This window comes from Colias philodice, chromosome 7 (assembly GCF_061535455.1).
Source record: "Colias philodice isolate Cphi_HAF_F1 chromosome 7, ilColPhil1 Martin Lab GWU primary, whole genome shotgun sequence".
NCBI lineage: Eukaryota > Metazoa > Arthropoda > Insecta > Lepidoptera > Pieridae > Colias > Colias philodice.
This window is the reverse complement of record NC_143092.1, coordinates 8036082-8062737: the sequence shown is the minus strand read 5'-3', so window position 1 is coordinate 8062737 and position 26656 is coordinate 8036082. Positions and strand designations below refer to the sequence as shown.

Here is a 26656-nt window from a genome sequence, read left to right as displayed (position 1 = left end):
ATAAAATTTTCTATTTTTTAGTTCGGTTTTCTATAAAAAGCGTATTTTTTAGTTTTTTTAAACTATTATTATTTACAAGAGTATAGGCACGTACGAGTGTAACCAAACTGCTTCAGTTATTAAAATTTTTAAAACACATTTTCACTGCAATATTTACACAATTTTTAAATACGTTCACTTTTATAATGACACAATTATTCTACCTTGATTTGCGAATTATCATTAATCTTATTCTTATTACATTAAACACGATAATATTCATTCATAATTATATACTGCGGTATCATTACCCTACTTACATTACGTTAATTTTTGTCGTATCAAGTTCAAGCGCAATAATAGTCTTCGACTAAGTAAATAGTAATTCTTCGAGAATCACTCTATCTATTAAAAAAAAGCATCAAAATCCGTTGCGTAGTTTTAATGATTTTAAAAGCATACACAGGGACGGACAGCCAGCGAGAGCGACTTTGTTTTATACTATGTAGTGATGTTATATTATTTATAACCAATTTACTTCTCCATAGTAACTCTAAAGTTATCTTATTACCATGTGTTGTGAGAACCTGTAAGCGCTCGTAGTCAGCAATCAGCGTACTGTAATAAAGTTACTTTTATTGATACAACATTAGCCAGTAAAACATGTACATTGTACATTATGGTTATGTTATCTGCATTTTATGTGCATGTGTGTATGTATGAGAGTGTGTGTATTATAGCCGTACATTTTGCGTATCCCTTGAAAGTATAATTTAACTTAAAGTGGGTATCATCATCTCTTCTTAGAGTTAATAGTAGTTAATAGTTTTTAATGATACTTAAGTAAGTAATCTAAGCAGACCGTTTTCTAATGCTTTATGACGAAAATGGTCAGTTCACATTACTTTTTTAATTAATAAATAAAACTTTCATTTCTGTATAATATTTCTTTATAATTACGGAGGTCGACAATCAAGCAAAGTATTTACCATAATTGTATGTTTCGCACGAAATTATTTCGCATAATATATGAGCTTTCTTGAAATCTCAACATGTTTACGTGTAATTTAATTTAACTCTTTTGAAATTAATGACGTGAATTGTTTACTCGTTTATAACGTGTTTTTCGATTGCCATGAAATTAGCTTTTCGGAGTACATTTGTAAGAGAATAAATAAGTTATGGAAATGTGAGAGTTTTTTACATATAGATAACAAATGATAACCGTGAGATTGTTAAGTTTTTTTTGAATATGCAGAATGATGTTTTATGTTTTTATTTATATTTTTAAGGCCATAATATGCATCGCATGTCAATTAAAGAAATTTGAATGAATTCTTCGAAATGACAGTTCCTTACTGCAATTACATGCTAATTTGCTTTAATAACAAACATTGTCAGGCCGCTCAAATTATACAAAATCAGCTCGTGTCTCAGTTCCACTTATTTGAATTTAAAGACGATTGTAATATTTCAGCTTTAATTAACGGAAAGCAAAGTGTCAAGGGAACCGTATTTCGCACTAACTGACACTCTTTGGAAATTTACTTCTTAATCGAATTTAAGTTCAATTCCACAAGGTCGTATATCCATTGATACGTATCACATTTAAAAAGTCAAGTAATTAAAAGTGATATAATTTAGCCAGGCGTCAATTAACTGTAATTATCACGGAGTTAAAAGTCAATCTGGATTCTTGTTTTGCAATTACCTTATTTTGCGTTGCTAATTATTTTTTCTGTTCTAACATGAATGTCGATACGATTAAGTGGATGAGTTTAGGCTTCGGTTTACGTACTTCGTCATAAATAAATAGATATATACTTCATATGAAGACCAAACCTATTACTTTCTATAAATCTAACTAAAGGATATCAAGTTGAAGAGCGCTTACACTACATTTATCTAGTATCGCCCTCGAATTACACCTTAGCTAAAAGTTACAACGATTCTTCGCTATATAGAAATAAAAAATGCTTTAAGTTTTTTTTAGCCCTCTAAAGCGCATCACACACGGTGAAGATACTATAATATTTTATGTTAAGATTCTCTAATATAAAATATTACAGTATCTTAAGGTATCCGGTATCAGCGTTCTGATCGTCATTTTTCTTTTTGTCCTTTGTAACAGGATGGCGGTTCTACAGGGGTCTTAGTACGCAATGACAAAAAGAAAAATGATGATATTAGAGAATCTTAACATAAAATATTATAGTATCTTCACCGTGTGTGATGCGCTTAGCTCTTAGCTCTTTAATCTGGGCGTTCGATATCATATTCTCTCTCTCTGTAAAACAAATTACAACGTAAACCATAGATTATTATGAAAAGGAAGATGCTGTTCATAGGTATAAACTATAATAGAGCGTATATGCGTCAAATTTATCCAACAAATGAACTGCTTGCGATGTTATACTTAGATACTATATTGTATTGAAGTGTGTGGTCGATCCACGCATTCAGTCGTCATTGTTCGCTCAATGTGTGGTCCTCAATGAGCATGCTTAATAGGGGGTAATAATAATAAATTAATTCATTATCGTCCTACACTTCTGTATAATGTTTATTCTTTAGTTGTTTTATAAGTTTTGTTCGTTTTTTGGTTCTCATTCTAATAAGTTCTAAGGTGGTAATTTTGACAGTCTAATTCTACAGCACAGTTTCATTGCACATACGTACAACTATATTTTTGTATAATTCGGACACTTATAAGATGAGTGTATGAATAAAAGCTACGGTTCTAACCGGGCGTAGTGCTTGCAGAAATAGTATTTAAGGATATAATATGAGCTCTACATATAAGTATTCTAAAGCTGATTATAACGAACTTTACACTAACGCTAATATATTTATTCTATAAGTATACCTATCACTCGATAGATATGCGAAAAAACTGAATGATAACGCAAACAAGTAATTTGTAGACGTTACAACAAATTATGTATTCAAAAGTCAAGGGAAGTTTATCTGTGTCAAGTCTATTTATCATATTTTTTACTTCAATAAACGGTTTGCATGTTTTTTTGTAAAAAACGAAGATATAAAATAGTAAATAAATTGCTGTAACAGTACACTAAACGCAACTTCTTATATTATACAGGTATAAGTACTTCGAGTATGTAGTTAAATATGCACAAAAGTACATAATTAACAAAAGATAATCTTAACCAATATCCCTTTCAATTAATTCAATCATTCTTATTTTTAACTGATACAAAATAAAGATGGCTTTTATAATTAACTAGGTTTCCGCCCGTGGCTTCGCCCGCGAAGTCAAAGAAAAACCCGCATAGTTCATGTTCCCGTGGGATTTCCGGGATTGCGTCATTTTCTCGGGATAAAAAGTAGCCTATGTCCTTTCTCGGGTATTAAAATATCTCCATACCAAATTTCATGAAAATTGGTTCAGTAGTTTAGGCGTGATTGAGTAACAGACAGACAGACAGAGTTACTTTCGCATTTATAATATTAGTATGGATTTAAAGATCATATCAAACACTATCCAACCGATTAGCATATCATAAGCTTAATAATTATAAACTCAAACATTTATTTATTCAATTAGAATTCTTCTAGTAGAGCAGTTTCGACGGAGAAGAAAGGGCAAGAAACTCCATAGTTACTTTTTTAAATCATGTAATTTTACATAATATATAGATATATCGTTATAATGATGCAAAAGAACTGCCCTGTGGTTCTTACGCGACCACAGTTATCTATTATTACATATAATAAAATCGTAGCGAAGTCAAAACTGTACATTGAATATTTTTTTAAAAGAATACTTGAGGGAATCGACATTAGATACCGAAGCCAAAAATATAATTTTTAGAATTTTTGTCTGTTTGTCGGTATGTATGTCCGGGCTAATCTCAAAAAGTTCTGCATGGATTCACTTCAAATTTAGTACAGAGATAGCTAGAGATCTGAGGAAGGACATAGGATAAGTTTTATCTTGGAAATCCCACGGGAACGGGTACTATGCGGGTTTTTCTTTGACTACGCGGGCGAAGCCGCGGGCGGAAAGCTAGTAGCTTAATAAGAACCACAGACAATTCATAAACCTAACCAGCCCTACATAACCAACGTCATAACCAATTGCGAACTCATTAATTTCCAATAAACACATTCTAACCACATCGTTGTCATTTGCACTCGTTTGTATGAAGTTTGACGTCATCGCTTACGTCATCAAGGAATGGGCGAAATAATTAAGCCATTATCTCATTACGATAAACTGTTTTAATGGTCGGTTATTAAGTGTATTCAGTTAGGGAGAGGCTTGTAAGCACGCAAGCGTTTATAGAGAGGTAGAGCCTATTTTTAACAAGAGTTGTCTATGGTACTTTGTACATTGTGATGATTTGTTATAATAAATATATGTATTTCAAAGATGTGTATGCTCTTAAATTGTGTTATTCAATGATGCGTTTAAGTGTACAGCTATTTTTCAAATAAGACTGAAGGAAAACTGTAATAATCTGTGTAATGTCGAAGTATTATCAAAATAATGTTAATTGACCGTTCTATGTCTGTAATATATTATTTATAAATCTGATCAACATTTCGGTGGGAACTTCACACCGCATGATACCTTATTCATTTCGATCAAGCATCAATATTAATTAACAGTTATATTGAATTAATGTTTGTTTTTATCCGCATTCATGTAATAAAAGCAGTTAAATTTAATGGTACTAAATATGAAGTAAAATTATCTAGCCTCGTCAGGAAACGAGCATGTCCTAGACCTAAAAGTATGAATGTATGTTATGTACTATCAATTTAGAACGGCAAACGCAATTTGCATTTAGAAACATTAGCTAAGATGCTGCTATTGAAAATAACTACTAACAGCCCGTGACTTAGCTTCTGTTTCACTAAATATTTGGTAATACAAAGCCTGGTAGAGATTGCTATTTAGCAATAAATCGGCCTCTTGTACTTAAACGATGCCTTGTTCGTTTTTGGTACTATAGTTCTACTTAGTGTATATAATAAAGTGTTATAATATAAATAAATACATATATCCTATGTTCTGTAATAATGTGTCTAATGGTTAAATTTTTACGAATAAATTTGATAATTTACTAGTTCATCTAGAATAAATCGATACAATACCTAGTGTAAAAAGAGAGTGAGTCAACTAAGTATATAGATCACCTCGATACACACGTGACTTGAATTTACACAATTGGCAAGTTTTGTTATATTTTGTAGCTTACCGCGGCTTTGTTACATTTACTTTAAGGTATTGCATTAATAATTACGTATTATTAATGTAATTTTTCAAATATTTCAATTTGTTTTCCAAATATAATGAAAAATATTAATCACTTGCTCTACTCCACGTGAAAAGACTTTTTTTTCCTTGTAGGGTTTTATTTATGAAAAGTAATACCTATTATATTAATTTTCATTTCAAATTTCATCAAATACGTGCTGTGGTTTATCCGTGAAAACGACACAGACTAAATAATATTGGTAGAGATCTGACTGACGAAACAAGCACAATACATGACATACTTTATCGTTTGATCAACTGTTTGTGGGTAAACTAATGTATTAATGAGGCTATGTGTCTAGACGCGATAAGCCATAATAGTCCGGGTATTTGTGAATTCCTGGGTCAAAGGGCTGATAAATAGAGTATTGTATCTTTGCCCTTTTTATATATGTCGTAATAGTAGTAAAAATATCAACGTTACTTGTTATTCTATGATTGTATAAATAAATGTTATAATAAACTGTAATGTTATTATTAGATACAAATAAAACCCTTGGTTACTGTGTTTCCCTACTAAAGACTAGTATTCATTTATTATCTTTGTGTGTGTTTGTTGTAATCACGCAAAACCTAGTGAATAAATAGGTAGCATATTTTATGCTGTGTGTAATTGTTGTCTTATTTTTTTATCATAACTGTGTAAAGACAATTATATTTAATAAGATTCGTTTCCCTAGATATATACATTGTACATTATGCACAAAGTCCCATAAGAGAAAGACAATTATAAGTTATTTGTCCCTAGATTTTCTATTTATACAGGGTGTCCCACTGTTGGTATACTAAGCTCAAAGGAGGTTATAGTTTTGCATACGCTGAGTACGTAAAAAATACTTATAAAATTCCAGACGCAGTTTTTTTTCAAATAGATGTATTCTTAAAACTCTATGTGTACACCCCTAAAAAGCTACCCGCCCAACTTTGATACCAGCACGTGACCTATCGTTTAAGATTATGTTTTCATAGACAAAATGCTCACATTAGCGAAGTGGTATATGCCGGCTGCGCGAAGCTAGAGAAGAAAACATGGATTTTCAGGAAAAAATTAGCAAAAAATTTTTTATGTAATTTTGTTGTTTAAGTATTTTTTACGTGATCAGTGTATGCAAAACTACAAGTCCCTTCGCGCTTAGTATACCAATAGTGGGACACCCTGTATACCCTAAACAAAACATCATTATAACATGATTTTATCTCCACCATAAAATATTTATAATTTATCACAAATGAGATATTTTAACTGCCATATCGACCTCGTCCTTAGCGAAATATTTATTTTTGCAATCAACTGCTTCTTTTCGTACGTGTTTTGTGTGTATAACAACACATTGACGTCATTACTGCCCTACATAACTTGTATGCAGATTTAATAAAAGTAAGCAGAATGCTATCTTATATGCAACTTAATGGTTTGTTTTGTTCCATGTTTGTATGCACGCTTTAAATACAAATGACCTTTGTATCTTCGGTTTTACTAGAGCCACTGCTAGAGCGGTTTAGATAGTTAACTTGACAGTTGTATTCGCTGTTTGCTATCTAATTAGGACTTGTAAAAGTTACATTTTGCACGCCTCATAAGCGAAGCGTTGAGGTGGGTACTACTGTCACTTCGCGCAAAACATCTGATTTTTCAAACTTAAAATGTCTTTATGTATCATACATTGCACTTGTAAGATAATACATACACACACATATTAAGAAAAAACACTATTTTTAACGTTCATGATATTTTTGATGTCATTTTTGTTATTTAAACTAGTTAAAAAACAGTTTAAAAAAGTTCTGTCTTGGACGTCCGTGTGTCTGTATGTGCGGATCCTTTTTCTTGTTAACACGATAGCGACCGAAATACTTTACTAATCGAGTCTTTTTTTTTCTCTTACGCTTGAGTATGCTCAGGAATAGAACCCTTTCATTTTTCAGGGTCTGATTCGATGTGGTTTAATTGTTATTAAATAAACAAAAATAATAATTAATAAATATTTATTAAAAAAAAATTATGAGGCGTGCACTTTTGGATTTTTTTTAAATTAATTATTATTTATTATTAATAACCCTAAGATAATTTTATTATAAATTAGTTTTTGAATTATAAAAAAACTTATTATAACACACAAATAAGGTAGGTAATTAATTAGGTATGTACGTCGTACACCTACCTAATTAAAATTTCATAGAATAAGTACTATTTTTAAACACATTAAAGAATAACTTAGAGATGATAAACAGACGTTAAAAGAAGCCGAATCCAAAAATACCAAATAATATAATAAATTACACAACTAACGTAAATCGGTAAAAAGTATGATTTTTTATAAATTTTATTCTATTATCTTTATACTTTGCGCTTTAATTAACATTTTTTATCTGTACTTTTTTTACACGATCTTGCCTCGATGCGCATGAGTTCTTTTCAATGGACACTGGCCTAATTTCCGCCTGCGCTTGCGTCAAACAACTAAAACAATTTAATCGTGGAACCAATCTGCATTTTAAATTACAAAGAGATTAATTCAATTATTTGGTACGGCATTACTTTAAGTCATTAATATCCTATAAAAAATGAAGACTAAAATAGCTTCTTTTAAAACGGAAGTTCATCGCTCTTTTTAAATGAAAAGCTTTAAACGTAATTTAGGTACAGGTTTCTTTTTATCGTGGATTGCAATATAAAATATTTTTTCTGTAAAAACTGCTTTGTGATCCGGTGGTGGTGGTTGAGTAAATAAATATTCAAGATTTAATTTCAAAGATGTTAAACCAAGGTTAATATTAAATTATTGATATAAATTAAACTAATATGTGAAACTTTGCCAAATAATGGTTAACCTGTTAAATTGTGGCTTTGATTTCATTGAACTCAGTCTTCATTTTTGAATTGTTTAAAATTTCGTTAATTATTTGATTTTATTAGTAAATAAGTATATTTTTAAGAACACTTACTAATTTCTTCTTTTTCTTTTACAGGTAATTGACACCGCTGAAAGCTAGATAGTCCTTTCGTAAGTAAGAACCTAAAATATTTATTATTTGCCATGAGAAATGATAATAGGAGATATTTATTAATTTGTTTTCAAATAGAAACTAAAAATTTACACCCTTCTGACATATTATTATGGAATGTCCTGAAAAGTTAACCTATCAAATGCTGAACATTCAATAATAATTATGGTACGACGATAAAATATTAATAATTGACAAGCATAATGTGATAGTTATAGCAAATACAAAATAATGAGAATCTTGTGTTCGATAATACATCAATATTTTCGAAAAACTGCTCTTTTCTTGAACGCTCTAATAACAAATATAAGCTACATTGCTAAACCAAGAATATAGTTATATTTTAATATATTGCATTAGCTGATATCATACAAACTTTCGGTAAAGCACATTTTTCGTACAAACAAATCTCAATCCCAAATTAAAAATGCATCCATTATTTATAGCCTTATTAAGATAATTGCTTAATAAATGCTATCATTTGAACAGCCAATAAATATCATTAGTTAAAACGATCTCCTTAAAAGTATAGACCACATTTAGCATGTCACTGTCAAGACATATAAAATAACGCTACATTTGGGTTCTGAACGTCAGAAAATTGAACCGTTATGGTGTATTTAAATAGAGTGGTTCACCTAGTGTGCATTACCATATAAATGTTATGTGCCTTGATTTGCTTACAAGCGATTGGGCCCGCGTGGCCGCGAGAAAAGTAGAGTTTTCATCCTTCCAAATTAATATATAAATAGATATACTGTTTGAGCAATGAACCATAGACCCAAAAGAGAACATTATTTAAAACTAATGAAAGTGTATCTATTTTCCATCTTATAAGTACGCCTTTTAATAATGTAAACTCTGGGCATAGACAAGATTAACTACCGAGATTGTACGCAATTAAGCAAAAACCTATTGGATTTTTACTATCATAATATGTTATATATTTAAGGTTATAACCAGATAATCTAATATAAATTTCATATCTCAAAATCACCGTAATACACGGCCAATCAACCTTTAATGGTCAAATAATGAATCAAATGATCATTTTACGAAGCTCATAAAGCGTTATATCTATTTCAAATCGAATTATACATTTTGGCATTCACACATCGTTACATAAGTGGTTTATTAAATTATGTTTAAAAGGCTATCTGGATAGAATCTCGGAGTTTATCGAACCATCAATCTGGTTATCATATAAGGCTTTGATAAGTTGTTGTAGTTGATTGAACCAGTCGGTTTACGGGTCAAATCATACAGACTAATAAATTTTAATATTGTTACTGTACTTTGAAGTTATCGGTTAGGAAATTGTGAATGTGGTTTTGTAGTAAGTAGTATATAAATGTTTTAAGTTTTGTTTTTTTTTTTATTACAATTTATTAGACACTGGGTTCAATCTTGCCTGTTTATCAAATTGGTAGGGTACTAACGTTTACATTTTTTCTAGGAAAAAACATCGCTCAGCTAAATGGATGTAAAGGGCATAATATGCCAAAGATATCTTACACTTAATTATGATAAAATTTTAATTCAGCAAGTTTTTAATAGATAGTAAAAAATCTATCAAAAATATCCTTATTACAATGATGATGATAATACACTATTTTGTTGTATAACCACAAACGCGCACTAAAGCCTTATATCCACTTGAGCATGCTCAGGCGAATGAGCGGCTCGGCCAAATGAGCCGCTCATTCGCCTGAGCATGCTCAAGTGGATACAAGGCTTAAGACGTGCAAGCAAATAGGCAAATCTTATTCGTCCTTATTGTTTCGGGGTCAAGTACACCAAAGGAATCTCCATACACAAAATATTAGAGGTCGTGAGGAGGATGATGAAGTACTTTAGTAATGGATTGTCATGATTATGAGGGAAGTGCTGCGATCAATAACCCTGAATGTTTGTGAATTTGGTAGTTACAGTCGCGGGAATAATGTGTTTTTGGAGTCTGATCTGTAAATATAGAAGAAAGGTTCTTTGAGCTGGTACAAAGGATATTTGCGATTTATATGAAAAAATGTCTACAGAATATACAATTATACGTGCACTTTAATTTTAGCTCATCACAATATTTCGTTTTAAATGTCCATTAAACAGTTGGCTATATATTATGTGATACTTGCATAGGCTTTAATAATAAAAATATTTTCAAAAAACCTGAAGACAGAAACCAAAACTAACCTTCTGTAAAAAAATACACAATTTATAAGTTATTGCATTAACGATAAGCACATTAATCATTCTATCCAACAACAAAATTAAAGGATCGAAGGGCATTGTCACGAATTTTTTAATTTTCCTCCGGAAATTCCTCAAGTTCTGCAATCTGCACGTATTTATGACATCCTTAATGTGTTTTTTATCATTCAAAGTAACCGCTAACTTCTAAGTGGCACAACGCATGGTGAAACTACTGTTCCTTGCAGTGTAATAGGCTTCGCTAACTTGTAAAATGTTTAGGTCATGGCCATTGCAATCTGCAAGTTTGGATATTAGGTATAGTTTTGTACTATTACTTATTACTATAATTTTTTTTAATGTCTGTATACAAAATATTACCATTCCAGACTGATTGCTTTTTGCACCTTAATTCAAAATATTCGAGCTTTTAGTCCTCTAGTCAAGTTGAAGTCCGTTCTTTATACTCATTTCGTGTTTTATTTTATTTAACATTTATTTAGAATCTCTTAAAATATACTATATCCGAGGAAAGCGACTCAAAGACAACATGAATGTAGAAGACCATACTAAATTACGATTGCTTTTAAATACACTTGAAATATTATATAAAATGTGTTTACAAACATTTTAATCTTATAGAAACCGGACGTCATAAAGTGAAATAAAATATGAGTGACAATACATTTTACATCACTTGTTTATAGATATGACATATTATCCTAAAGCCTTGTTTAGTTTATGAATATTTAAAAAATATTCTCATATTATTTCGTGTTACAAGTACAATCAACAATACAACTAATTGTACTGACATCACAAACATCTTTTCAAAGAAGTGTGGGGTCATTTGTGGTTGCCTGTTAAGGACAATGATCATTTGTTTTAATCAATTACGTTCGTTGATTCAACACTGAGTATCCTCTTTCGTTAATTAGTTAAATATAGAGTGTTCTAGACGTGCATTTTGAGCCTGCGTTGATTGACTACAGTCTAAAATCTTTTAAACGCTTTTTAAACGTGATGTTGAGTCATAGAGAGCATGTAGATATATATATGTTCTGTAGGTTTTGTTATGATTATACAAATGGATTAATTTTAACACTCAGAAATAGAGATCTATACAAAAAATTTAAAATAGATATACGATAAATTTTAATCGTCTATGTTACAGCATATTCGGATAAGGAACAATATGTTTTCGATTTGTCTCTTAAATTTTTTTGTATGTTTGTAATTTTATGATTTCGATTAATCCCTTAATTTTTTTAACTGTTTGTAAAATATCTTGATTGCCAAGTTTAAATCTACATGTTATAGTGTGATGCAAAATAGCTAACTTCAAGTATCTAAACTATAATATAAGGACAGTCAATATCCTTGCAAAAGCATCAGTAAATAATACTGAAAAGAGAGAAAATTACATGTTCTGTTTGATATTGAAGTATAAATTAGTGTCGTAATTGTTATCTGTATTTATTAAAACGAAATGATATAATATACCCGAGTTTTTATTAAATATTACTTGTAATAAGACTAATAAGTAAACAATGCAGCGTGTAATGGTTGCTTGCAAGTTTACATCTAATTCTCGGAATTAATTTGTTGAATTGCGTATTTGTTGTGGTTTGTCTTATTAACCAGTGATTATAGTAAATATTCTGTGAAATAATAATACTGCACTTCTTAGGAAATCGTCCTTATATGGTGAATTTGAAACTCCGTATGTTGGCTAATTTTCAGTTGAATAAGTATCATGTGTGATTCCCCACCTCTTTGGCATAGTGTTAAATGTGTTAGCATAGAACGGAGAGATCTTGGGTTCAATTGTCGTTAGGGACTTACAAAATTTGTTTAGGTCTTAGTCTCGTTTAAATAAAACTTAATAATATGTTATCAAATTCTTTAAACGCTTATTACAGTTAAAATAAAGGTATTTTAATAAAGGTCAAAAATTGTATAGAATTTAGGATTTCTCAAGTTACATTGTAAACAATGAGAAGCTGAAAATATGATTAATAAAATAACTTCAGTGTTAATGGATCAATTCATTTCAGTTCCGCTTGGAAATTATTGGCGCCATCTCAATTAGCGGTCAAACAACACATATTGCACGATGCAAATACATGTACATAGTAATACACAGGATATCAACAGCAATTTAAAATTAATATTTCAAATGTAGGTAGTAATTTCAAATGTAGGTAGCAATATTAGGTACCTATAGTAATTTTCTATCAAAACTACCGGACCCGGCAAAGGTTTTGTCAAGACTGCACTGGGACAAACCGAGATTGTGGTATAACAAAATAGTTTACAAACTATTCTAGGCTAATAAATAGAGTATTGACATGATTTTAAAAGTGCAACTATGGAGTTTTTTGTCGGTTCTTCTCCATAGATACTGCTTTCCGAATCGGTGGTAAATATGTTAAAAATATGTAATGACGATTTGAAAGTGCTTCTAAAAGAAGTCTAATTGAATAAATAAAATAATGATTGAATTTGAGTTTTAAGTTTGAGTGTCACAAACACAAACTCACTACTTTTAATTTTGTTATACGTAAAGATCTTGCTCTATGTTTTATAGGTTATTTATTTTTTACAAAAAAAAAAAAAATGTTGCAGCAGTCGTAATTCCAATGATTGTTATTTTCAGGAAAATTTATTTATTTTACCTTGTTTATATCGAGAATTAAAATTCTGTGAATCAAAATATGCAAGTAACATACAGAGTTTATTATTTCCAATGAGTTTTCAGTTTTTTTAGTTTATAGAGTAGTGTAGTTGTATTACTAACATCCTCCATAGTCCATCAATACAAAATTTACCGTATTTTGCAGTAAGTAATAATAATGAGATTAAATTTTTATAACGATAAAGATATATGAAGAAATGATGGTAATAAATATTTTTTTTAAATTTAGTACTTAACTACTTACCTCCTTCAAACCTCCGACTTTTATACTGAAATCATAACTCAACTACTTGTACATTTATTTTTTATCCTATATATATTTCAATATTAATGTCAATATAATTTAATCCTTATGTTTAATATAATAAATTATTAAAAAATGCAATTAGGACAAATGAAGTGCATTGGCGGATTGTCCTCAAAGACGCTGTGTGCGTCACAGACGTTCTTGACATAAAGGTTTCTATTTTCATTTATATTTAGTTATATTTTTATATAAATTAAGTTTTAACTAATTTGTATTCATATTTCCGCGCATTGCTTCAGCGGGAGTGGCATAAAGCGGATAAAATAAAAATAAATACTGAGCTTTTGTAATCAAACAATTTTTTTTTCTTTACCATGTTATAGAGTACCTAGTACCTACACTACTATCACCTATTTTTTATATTTATCAAAATATAGGATTACTTAACAGTTAAGTAAATAACTGATATAATAATAAAAAAAAATATGTGTACCTACGTGTACTATAGTGTACACACGTAAGAAGTGAAACTTCTTTATAACCTTATTTTTAAAAAAATAATTTACTATAAGCAACTTGACAGAAATACGTCGAATCACGCGTGGTAGGGATAAGAACAAGATGGCGCGTAACGGAAAAATGTCACGCGTAACGAAAAAATGTTACAATAAATTTTTTTACAACCCCGATAAAGAAGTTTCACTTCAGTAATTAATGTTGGATAGAGACCTATATTATGTAGAGCGTTTTTTACAGGATATGATTACAAAAATAATGTGCAAGTCACATGCATTGTTATGCATTGAGGTAATTGCTTATGTATTGATATATATACATATTACCTAATGCAGGACGGTAATGACATCCTGAAAAAGGGCGTTACGTATTTATAGTAATATAATTACGTCAATTTTACTCATATTTGCATTTAACTGCAGTTTATTTTACTCATTAGTTACATAATATAATAAAATATGAATATATCATTATATGCAAATTTTTACATATTTATTTTTATATAGCCTTCCTCGATACATGGGCTATCTAGCACTGAAATCATTTTTCAAATCGAACCAGTACTTCCTGAGATTAGCTCGTTCAAACAAACAGACTCTTCAGCTTTATAATATTAGTATAGATTAGTATAGATAAACATCCCATAATTCGAAACTACAAAAAAAGTTTTTAATACAACCATTTGTCTGAATTGTTATACAATGGTAACCTTTACCAAGAATACAGATACGTTTCGATTAATATCACAAAAGGCACATTCAATTAAATTCGATAATGATAAACATTATTGAATCATTGTCCATTCAAACCAGTTACCTACGTCACAGTATGACGTTTGTGATTGCAAACTTATTGTTTTTTTTTTAATATTGTTGTCATGAGACGTGATTTTGCTAGTTGAATATCATTTCTCTTTATAAATGATTTCATTGAATCAGTATCATACACTTATTTAGTACTAGCTGTGCCTCCGCTCCTGTTGGTCTTAGCGTGATGATATATTATAGCCTATTGCCTTCCTCGATAAATGGGCTATCTAACACCGAAAGAATTTTTCAAATCGAACCAGTAGTTCCTGAGATTAGCGCGTACAAACGAACAAACAAACAAACTCTTCGGCTTTATAATAATAATTGATTTAAAAAAACTCAACCTGTCTATAATTGGCTCTAGATGTGTATCTCGTTTCAGATACAGTACACGTAGGCCATTTTTACATAGCAAATGCGTTAAAAGATAGTATCTATAGTTGTTAGCATAAACACATTGAGTTATTTTTAGCTGCCCGCCTTTGTGATCTAATAAAGATGATTAAAAAAAACGTTATTTTGTTTTTTAATCCTGATTACTGTAATTATTGCTTTTATTAAATGCCTATCTCTACTTTTTTATTAACTTCAAACACCTTAAATTTTAGTGCTTTTCAAGTTTATAGTCAACGAGTAATAGACTACAGGCCCATGTTGAAAAAATTATGGGTCATTTGAACCACCAGGTGACCTATCTAGAACGATATAAGAGCATAAAATAATAGGATTCAGCACTATGCACAAGTGACGTCCACTTGTAAGCTGTCCTGAGTGCCTGGTGGTGGTCACCTGGTGGTTTAAATGACCCATATTTTTTTCAACATGGGCCTGTAGTCTATAAACTAAAAACTTATATTATACGCAAAATCACGCTATCATTGGTCAATTCGTTCCAGATTTAGACTTCTATTTCGTATGTGTGTTGAAAAAAATATTTTGCAAAAGCAAACGTATTAAAAACCATCTCATTAGTGAAACGTGTTGGTTTGTTAATTTTGAACATTCTTTGCAATGTTTTTTATCGGTCACGTGTGTGGATACTGGTATTTATTAAAACAAAATGTTTGATAATTTAAATTGATCAAACCTTGAATATTTGCATAAAAAACATAGATGAATAACAGAAAACAATGATACGATCGTATTCATAAATACTTACATTTATTTTTATATATAACTTTAATATAAATAAGTTTTTTTTTATATTTAAAAAATTGTGATTGATGATTTGAATAATCTATACTAATATTATAAAGCCGAAGAGTTTGTTTGTATGTTTGAACGCGCTAATCACGGGAACTACTGGTCTGATTTGATAAATTCTTTCGGTGATAGATAGTTCATTTATCGAGGTAGGCTATAGGCTATAATCATCACGCTACGACCAACAGGAGTGGAGTTACGGGGGTGGAACCGCGCGGAGAAGCTTGTTAAGAATATAGATAAATAACAGAAAACAATGATATACATACGAATGTTTACTTTAATAGTTCTTTTCTTACAATAAAAGTTTTCTTATATTTAAAAAATTATGGTTATATTAGTGTTAACAAGTAGAAGTCTTAATGTAAGCTAGAATCTTGTCACCTGTTCGTTCTTGACTTGAGTTTTTACATAGAAATGAAGCATTGACTTGTTGATTGATTGCCACGATTCCTAATAGAGACAACTTTGTATATAAATATGGAGGTAAAAACTTGGTGTGGATATTTTAATCACTTTAAATAGTGCTAAGAGATATTTCTTCGTAAAGTGGGGTTCGTTTTGATGATATTTTTCGGGAACTTTTGAAATGTATTTAAAGTATGGTATGACTGATTAAAAATGTTTTATTTATATAACCTTAATTTAAATTTAGTTATTTTGAAGATCGTATTTTTGATAATAATCAAATAACAATTTGGCGCCAATATTAGCTTCTTTTTCATTATTTCTGCGAATATCAAAACAGGTTTATTATCATTTAAAAGCTGAAGCAATAACTGTTATTTGTCTATGATGAAATCCTCAGTAGTTCGTCTCATTTTTAATTAAATAATTTAATCATATAATCATAGCAAATGCACTTATTATGATCACGTGCCTATACAATGCAGCAATAAGTTGATTGTAACAAAACTGATTTATAAAACATTGGTCAGAGAGCGGGGTCAATGTATTTGAACTGAATAAAGCTTAATTGTTTTGCAGATGTTCAATGTAATTTTTTTTTATGGGGCGGAAAGGCAAATGAATAGCTGTAATTTCATGTTTATTAGCATTTAGCAGGTAATACCAGCCATATCCATGTAATTCGAACGGTTTCAATAGTTTACTTTCATAATTTTTATAACATTAGTTAATTTTTTCATAACTCATAATTTTTATAAGATAATAATTAATATACTTATTAGTAAATCTATAATATCATATCGTTATAATTTAAGATATTTGAGATATCAACAAATCTAATCAATAACAATAAAAAACATTACTTACACATGATTTAAATGTAGGCAGTTATATCTGCCAAAAAAAGCAGGAAAAAAGGATATTAAAGATTTTAAAGTTATATTTCCTTAATACATCATTAGAAATTCTTGGAATGTTGGGATTTTCGCTATTCATTTTTGACCAAAAATATTGCCAACCAGAAACTCAATGCGTCAAACTCATGTTACGATATAGTCGGGTTTTTCATAGTAATTATCTTACACGTTAGTACGTGTATATAGCACGTTCACAAGAAAGAGTTCCCAGTACACATAATAATGTTTAATGTAGGTATAAAGGTATTTAATAACTTTATACAAATTGTATTATGTCCATATAAGGCTAGCAAAGCACCTGTAACACTAGAGGCGAGTGACAACCACTTAAAATCACGTAGGCCACTATTTCCTTGACTTGCTCTACTATGAATAAGGCTTCTAGAGATCTATACATTATTATTGAAGTACACTTTATAGAGAAAATTTGATTATAATATTTTAATCCTTTTAATAAGGTAAGTAGGTACAGAATTTTGACGTGACAGCGTCTTATAATTCGATAAAGCCGGCTGCACGCAGCACGCACGAAAAAACATGACTCATGCGGCGTTACCTCGCTCTGAGGCGTTCCAGGCTTGAAGTGCAAGCGAGAGCGCGGAACGAGCGACAAAGAAGCACAATCGACCTTAAGACGTTGTCACGTTCAAGTTTCAACTATCGTCAGTAAACCGACTTTACGGACAACCAATTTTTTTTTTCAGGTCGAATGTTTTGACATAACCGGAGATACATCATTTTCCCTTAAAACTGATGAATCACATAAATTCTGGTAAAAAAAAATTGGTTGTCTGTAAAGTCGGTTTACTGACGATAGTTGAACGTGACAACGTCCGATTGTGCTTCTTTGTCGCTCGTTCCGCGCTCTCGCTTGCACTTCAAGCCTGGAACGCCTCAGAGCGAGGTAACGCCGCACGAGTCATGTTTTTTCGTGCGTGCAACCGGCTCTATCGAATTATAAGACGTTGTCACGTCAAAAATTCTGCAATAGTTCGTCTTGATGCTTTTACATCTATTACATTTACATAGTTATCCAGAGAATAAACATGAGTAACAATTCTAGTGGGTAGAATTTGATCATTTTAAATTACGTCATGTAGGTTGCAATGATTTTTAAGTATGCTTTAAATGAGCATCCATCAACAACAATTTGTAAAATAAAAAGAATATTTAAACTACTGTAGAAATGTAAGGAAAATTCCTTTTCTGGTTTTTATATTCTCGATATTCTCAAAAATGGATTTTGAGAATATCGAGATACTAAATGCATTATAATTGTAGTACGAATAAGTTCCAATACGAAAAGGTGGAAAATTATAACATATGGATATTTTTTAAACTGTATAAATTAAATGAGTTCTTTTTAGACCCCATGTAGTGGATGGTTTTGAGACTAGTATAAAAAATACATCAATCCAATAAAACGGATTTCATTTTCTTACTATTTCTTGTTTATATTTGCTTGTCGCTTGTTTTAAGGACAGTTTATAATGTTAAAAAATTTTAATATTTCAATAACAAAACATAACTCATTTTTTACTCACATTTTTTACACATTAATTAAGATACAATACTGTAGACAGCACTCCCTACGTGAGATCAATAAAAAAAATTGGCCAAATATTTATGACATATTTTTGCGCGCCAAAATCTGCAGTGACGTAACACATGACGATCTGTCTCCCAAAAAGCATCGTATATTATGGTATCAATCCGGAATTCCACCGTTCGCAAAACTTCACCGCGTCCTGACGTCACGGCTGCTATTCAACTTAACTGTTCTGACTCAATCGTCTCGGTTTATATTAGCGAGCCTGTGGTTTTATGTCTCAGTGTGTCACTTGGGGTGTTAGCTGCACGTACCAATTGAATATAATAAACATTTTTTGTGAACGTGTTTTGTGACAGTGTTATCATGTTGTCAGGTGATATTTGTGTTGACATCAAGGGCTTCATGGATGTAGTGTACTGTGCTTATCTGTTGCATTCCAGCAAGGTGCGATTTTTTTAAATTATTCTATGGTTAAGGATATTTGGCAAGTGTGTGTGGGTTTTAACATAAGTGTATTACACTTTTAATTTTAAAATTTTTAATATCAAAATTTAGCTTAGTGAAATTTCTAATTTATATTAAAAAAAAAATAATTCAATCTAAGTATTTGAATGTTAGTCTGACATTATCTTAGGTTAAATAAAAAATATCAAAAATGGGACACACCCCCAAAATATCCAAAATCAAATTACCAAGATACAGAGATGAAAAATTTCTTGACTCTTAGATTACTTTAATTGAATGTAGGTATGTGTGATTACATTTTATATCAAAATCTATAGCTTTTATTCATAACTAGCGGTCCGCCCCGGCTTCGCCCGTGGTACATGTTTACGTTTTCTCTACATAAGAACCATCCTCGTACTTCAAGGAATATAATAAAAAAAGAATTATCGAAATCGGTTCAGCCGTTCTCGAGTTATGCGCTTACCAACACATTTTGCGATTCATTTTTATATATAAGAGAAGATATGTATGCCCATATAAACCCACCTATCGATCGCTTTAATATTATCTACGTAGTTTGAGATCCTTACGCATAAATAAACTTCGGCATATTGTATTATGAATACCTTGGATTACTTACGTCATATATTTTTTCTGTTCTTAAGGATTTATCGCACATATTAGAACGAGGTGTGTTAGCTTGTAGAATGCCTTCTGATTTAATTATAGATACGTCACTAATTGTAATGATTTCTCGCTTAGTACTAGGTTCTTTACAGTTATGTTTCATATTAATGTATCGTGTGATATACTGTCGTCATAGATTTAATGTTGTTTTCAATATAGGAGGAAATACTATGCAATGGAATTCTAGACATATGTTAGCATTAAAGTTCAAATATTGTAAACTTATATTTATGTCTAAATTACAAAACATATAAGTTAATATTTCAGTAACCAAGAAACCAAAAAATTCTTCTCAAACTTACAAAAATGTTAGAAATCACTCATTACATAAAGCTCACATTAGTAAAGCTATTATATAATTTAAGGACAACAATTATACTAATTAACTACCTACGTAATAGGTAATTGTTATCATTTGGAGTCAGGAAAATTTTATGTAATTTTCCCATTAAATTCCACTGAAACGTAATTCACGTTTTTGTCACTTATTCCTTAAACGCGGGTTAACACCTATATGAAAATATCTTGTTAAAGTCATGCCTTATAGGTTTACTATAATATGACGTATTCACGAAATTATCAATGACTAGTTAGATAAAATAAAACACACTTCTAAATTTTGCAATTTGATATACCTATTAGTTACCATTGTATAAAAAATAATATTATTTTGACTGTGATATTATTACATTGTACAACATACCTTCGTAAATATGTATACCAATACCATGCTTTAAGCCTGTAAAATACATTTAAACTAAAAAGTTAATTTCATTTTTCAGCAATCCGAGAGATGGCGTAAGCTGCGCAACATAGTGCAATGGACGCCGTTCTTCCAGACGTACAAAAAACAACGGTACCCCTGGATACAGTTGGCAGGCCACCAGGGCAACTTCAAAGCCGGTCCTGACCAGGGCACGATACTTAAAAAACTTAGTCCGCAAGAGGAGAGGTGCTTTCAGGTGAATATCATTTTTAATCGTCTGTTCAGATTTAATCTCTACGTTTAATATTAATTGTTGCTGTTTCACACAAATCTACTGCACATTTGGTTGTAATTTTAAATTTACCTTCTACATAAAATAGAAGATACTTTCATTCAAAACCGCGGGGTTTTGCTTGCAATGGGTGTGCAATGTGCATACTGCATATGTACCCATATTGTGTACATCGTCGTGTTCTTTTTCTGTTAGACACATACTTCATACAAACGCTTTCTTTCATTGTGTATAAAAATATAATTTTAAGTATTAAATTTTAATATCAACATTAAACTTATTCTATGAAGTAAAGTTGATCGTAATATTTAACGAATTCATTTATTTCTTGTGACCAAATGTCCAAGTATGATTCAGTGGCGCCTATTGATTATTTTAAGTTTTCTGCTCATTACCAAATTAGTCATTGAGTATCCTTTGGATATTTAACTAACGACATTCCTTTTTAATAATAATAATTAGTATTCTAATTAGGGTTTGTTAACGTAATTATTTATGGTTTAATTTTAATCCACCCATCTTTTCTGTTTATGTAGAGTCGTTTTGTAAAGGCGTCTAATCTTATCATTAATGATAAATATTTCGAATATGAGTAACATAAAATGTTTATTGCAATTAATTACTGACTTATATGAACAATTATTTTCACTAAGTAGATTCCCAATCAATTGAAAATATTTCAAATTAAACTTGGAATTAAATTAGTAAATTAATAATAAATTTATATTAAATTCGTATTAATAAGCTTTAATAATTAATAATTAACCTTAACCTGTAAATTTGATTAGAAACTACGCAGGGTATTCCTCGGATGATGTTTTCCTGTTACCAATATAAAGTTAAATAATATTTCCATTTACCAATGCTAATTCGCAAGCAATGAAATAAAAGTGTTAATAAAATCAAGTCATATTGAAACAAAAACGTGACTTATAAAACAAATACTTTTTAGAACGTTTTATTCTTCAAATTTTAAGTCATGTTGACATCACTGTACAGTGTACGTACATAAAAAAGTTATGGTCTTTGTTTTATAGTTCATAACTAGTGTCCGACCGAAACTGGTTTCCAGGCCGAAACCGAAACCGAAACCGAATGTTCGGCCGTGGCTTCAGTTTCGGCCGAAACCGAAACCGAAACCGAAACTCACGTGGTCAAGTATGAAATTTCTAAAAATACTGAACTTTGGTGCATTTTACCTATTATTTTGCCTTAATTAGGGCATGAAATGAAAACATAGTATTTTAAATTTGTTGTAATCATTTATTTAATATAAAATAAAAAAATAATATTTTTCAAATATTAATAATAACAATTTTAATTTTTATTATTTTTTCAAATTAAGTTCTCAGTAAAATTAGTCATCTAAATCAAATCAGTAATTGTTACTGTTACTTTAAATACTTAAGTTTTGGTATTTTGAGATCTTTCTCTTTATTAAAGAGTCTTTAATACTTTGGATTGGTATTTGTACCTACTTAGAAGACTTTAGAAGAATAATCAGTCTCTTTTAGGTACCTCTTATATAAAAATAATAATTATTAATTACTATTACACCCAGTTCCAATCTCAACATAGATAATCAAAAATTGTTTCCACCAGCGTGGGTCAACCAACGTTTTGACAGCGTCCGTCAAAGCGTTCCCGAGGAAAACGAAGTTAGGCGAGCGTGAACGTGTGTGAACTAAGTTCACTGAACTTGCGAAATAAGTTTCGGTTTCGGCAAAAGTTTCGGCCGATTTTGGCCGAAACCGAAACTGCGGCCGAAACTTGATTTTTGGCCGAAACTCGGCCGAAACCGAAACCGAAACCGAAAGTTCGGTCGGACACTATTCATAACAGTTTAACCATAACATACCAAATTTATAATTTTTTATTGACGTTTGAAGAAAATACTTAAATTACCTATCAGCAGTACTTGTGAAATTGTATATTTCGAAATACGAGAAATAACCTCTATTTCTAATGACGTCAATAGAGTTTGGTGTTGGCTAACTGGAATACGTCACGAGCGTTAGTAAATTTAATAATTATTATTGTATGGGTTCAACGTTCGACGGACATTGATTAAGAGGTCTTTATCAATTCGATTTCAGATGATGAAATAAATTTCTATATTTATTACAGTTACTGAATGTAATGTTTTAACAAGATAAGTGAATACAACGACTTAGAGACCGTATCTTTCAATTCATAATAGTAAATATTTTCAATGAATCTCACATAATATTATTTGGATTAAATTATCTTCGACTCTTAACTGACATCGTGTAGAGGTACAAGAAATATAAGTAGTAGATACAAGCTCAAAGCACAGAATATTTAATAGTACCCAAAGCCTTCATGAGTCTTATTAGTTTATTACCTAACCTAACAATATTTTGGAGCTCCTTGCTTTTATTCAACAACTATAAAAATATTTTTTACAACAATACTCGTATGTTCATATTTGAATATTTAATTAGATATGTTTTTTGTAAGTTGTTTATTATCAAATATTTTTCTGTACATGACGCTGTTCTTAAAAATATTAAAAAAAAATGTACGGAAAGTACCTACCTACGATTATGATTATTTTTTGAACATTGACGCTGTTTTCTTAACAAAATACTTTAAAAATGCACAGAAAGTACGATTACAATTATTTCGAGCGTACTAAAACTCATTACGCTTAAGGTGATTCCTGACGTAATTTGAATAAATTAAAGTGACGTAAAATAATGTTTTTTTGTTTGTTTCAGTTGCTGATGAAAGACATCCTTCGACCATTTGTACCTGAATATAAAGGTCAAGTCACATGCGATGACGGAGAATGTATCCTTTCTTAAATGAAATAAAAAAAACTTTTAAATAATCTCTTATGTAAGGGAAATAAGTAAAATTGACAACATACCTATAAGTGGGCAAAAACTCTTTACACAAAATACGTGACATTTTATTCTACAGCATGGAATTAGTCTAATTTTATATTTTCTGATATAGTTATAACTTGAATTAAAAAAAAAAATTTACCTAGTCATTATGGACATTATTTTAATAACTAAAATCTCCATCGAAGCAACATTTTAAGCGACAATTATTTTTAAACCCAATTTCCTTAACCATTACCGTACAGTATATTTACAACTACAAGATCTATTGAGTGACTTCGACTGTCCCTGTGTAATGGATTGCAAGATCGGCGTTAGAACATATCTAGAAGAAGAACTAGCCAAGGCGAAAGAAAAGACTAAATTAAGAAAAGTAAGTAACGCTAAAACCATATTTTATAAAAAAAATCTAAGTGCCCCGCGGATTTACACGTATTACTGCGCTCCTCTTGGCCTTAACTTGACGATATATACGTATAGGCTTTCTCGATAAATGGACTACCTATCTAACAGTTAAATATTTTTTCAAATCGAACATGTGGTTCCTGGTTCTATATTAATACGTGACATTGCGAATTGTTTGTATCTCTGCTAAACTTCGAGTAAAATTAAACTTTTGATGATTTTTTATAATTATAAAAATAGTGAGTACCTATAGGCACAGATAATATAAAACTAGGTAATTAGATTTTGCTCCAATACGCAAAATAAGGAATAAAAATAATATAACTTCAAAGCCTCGTATAATGCAAATTACTATAATTACCTAAATAACATGAATCCAGCTACAAGGCTTAGATATAATCATGCAACTGTTGCATGCAATATCATCTCAGTTCAATAATATTATTAATTATTGTAATTACCTACGTCAAAGCGATATTTACACAGATATAACGTAAAATAAATTGTTTATTTATAGCTGGGTAATATAACGATTATATTTTTAACCTTTAATATTGCACTGTTATTGATATCTTTAAATAGAAAACATAAAATGTAAACTTCTGTAATATAAGATAAACATAATAATGTGACTATGTAAGATCTTTCCTTATTTGTGCTAATTAATTACGTGCCATATGCACTTCATTTTTATTTAAATTAATCATCGACAGCAAACAAATTATTTTAATTAATTTTATTATGTTCGTATGAAAAATAGATGGCATACAAAATAATATCTGCAATTGTCAGCAAAGACCATAACATTGCTATGTTTAAACAAAACGATTACTTTATGTTGACACAAGTAATTAAATGTTAAAAGCGTAGTTAAAACTGTTCCTCCTTACTTAAAAACATATTTACTTTTCCAGGACATGTATGAGAAAATGATACAGATAGATCCAAAAGCGCCTACAGAAGAGGAACATCGCAGTAAAGGTGTAACCAAACCCAGATATATGATTTGGCGGGAGACAATCAGTTCCACAGCCACTCTGGGCTTCAGGATAGATGGCGTGAAGAAAGCTGATGGTACTAGCTCTAAAGACTTTAAGACTACGAAGACGAGGGACCAAATAGTGGAAGCGTTCACGGACTTTACGAATAGCTTCCCTAGTGCTGTGGTGAGTTGATATTTTTTATTTATATCACAAGAAAACCATAGAGCAATTGTATAACTCTCAGTAAACTGTTAAATTTGATGAACTCGATATATTTTAATAGGATCAAAAATAATTTAGTAGTAAATCTTTCTAGTAGGGAAAATTCCAGTAATAAAGTATACCAATGCAACTTGAAATTTTATTTTGAACACAAATTTTGACAGGTACTTTGAACAGAATCTACGATAATTATTTACTCTTAAAGAACAACACTTAACTATTTATAGTAATTATAGGCAATATGGACTATTAACATAACAGAATAACTCATTGAAATGTATTTATTTCCAGCCGAAATACTTAGAAAGATTGAAGGACATTCGAGCAACCCTGCTAGAATCAGACTTCTTCAAAACCCACGAACTTATTGGAAGTTCGCTTCTTTTTGTCCACGACAAGCGGAAGGCCTCAATCTGGATGATCGACTTTGCCAAAACCGTCCCAGTGCCACAAGATATAACAATCGACCACAACTCTGCTTGGAAAGTCGGCAACCACGAAGATGGCTACCTCATCGGACTCAATAACTTAATAAATATCTTCGAATCCCTCATAAAAGATGATAATGGGAACATAGACCAGTCCTATACAGATATAAACTTGGATAAAAATATCCGGAGAGATAGTTTAGCCACTTGACCACATTGTAATCACAAAGGATGATCTTTGTATCGAATTTTATTGAAGCAGGCCAACTGCGTTGTACAGATCTGTATCTTGTAAGGAGATGACGATGTACCTAGCTTTAGGGAGATATTTTTGTAAATAAACGTAGTATTATGTTAATCATAACGTTAATTTCGAAATACTCATATTTTAATTTAAGCCGTTTCGCAATTTTGATTCCACCTATTTTGTTGATATCTTTCAATTTATATATGACGAAGCATTGTATTGTATTAAATAAAAAACAATTGGTATATGCAAATATTTTATTGGATTTGACTAAAGATTGTATTGTAAATCAAACAATTGTATATTATATATGAATTAGTTGAAAATTTGTAAATAACACACTGACAAACTCATAGAGACGTCTATATCATGTTATATTTATATTGTTATAGTACACTATATTAGTGTAACGACTAGATAAAATATTATATTCATAAGTACGAGTACATAAGGCTAAAATTATGCAGAGGTACTAATTAAAACATATCACATACTTATTTGCTTGTTTTCTTTTACCTTAATATCTTAAAATATTGGAATGATTAGAAACTAATGGAAGACTT

At 30.4% G+C, this 26656-nt stretch overlaps 1 protein-coding gene across 6 annotated transcripts in view; it reads left to right on the top strand.

Annotated features, from left to right (window-relative positions):
- The window catches only part of IP3K2 (Inositol 1,4,5-triphosphate kinase 2), a 129847-nt gene extending 103257 nt beyond the window's left edge, over positions 1 to 26590 (top strand). For all 6 annotated transcript variants that reach the window (XM_089697479.1, XM_089697478.1, XM_089697483.1 and 3 more), the window contains 5 exons: positions 20723 to 20902; positions 23680 to 23752; positions 24054 to 24181; positions 25128 to 25379; positions 25710 to 26590. In XM_089697479.1, the coding sequence (XP_089553605.1) occupies positions 20723 to 20902; positions 23680 to 23752; positions 24054 to 24181; positions 25128 to 25379; positions 25710 to 26057 (981 nt within the window). In that variant the 3' untranslated portion in view covers positions 26058 to 26590. The remainder of the gene's footprint in view (positions 1 to 20722; positions 20903 to 23679; positions 23753 to 24053; positions 24182 to 25127; positions 25380 to 25709) is intronic.
- Positions 26591 to 26656: the final 66 nt, after the last annotated feature.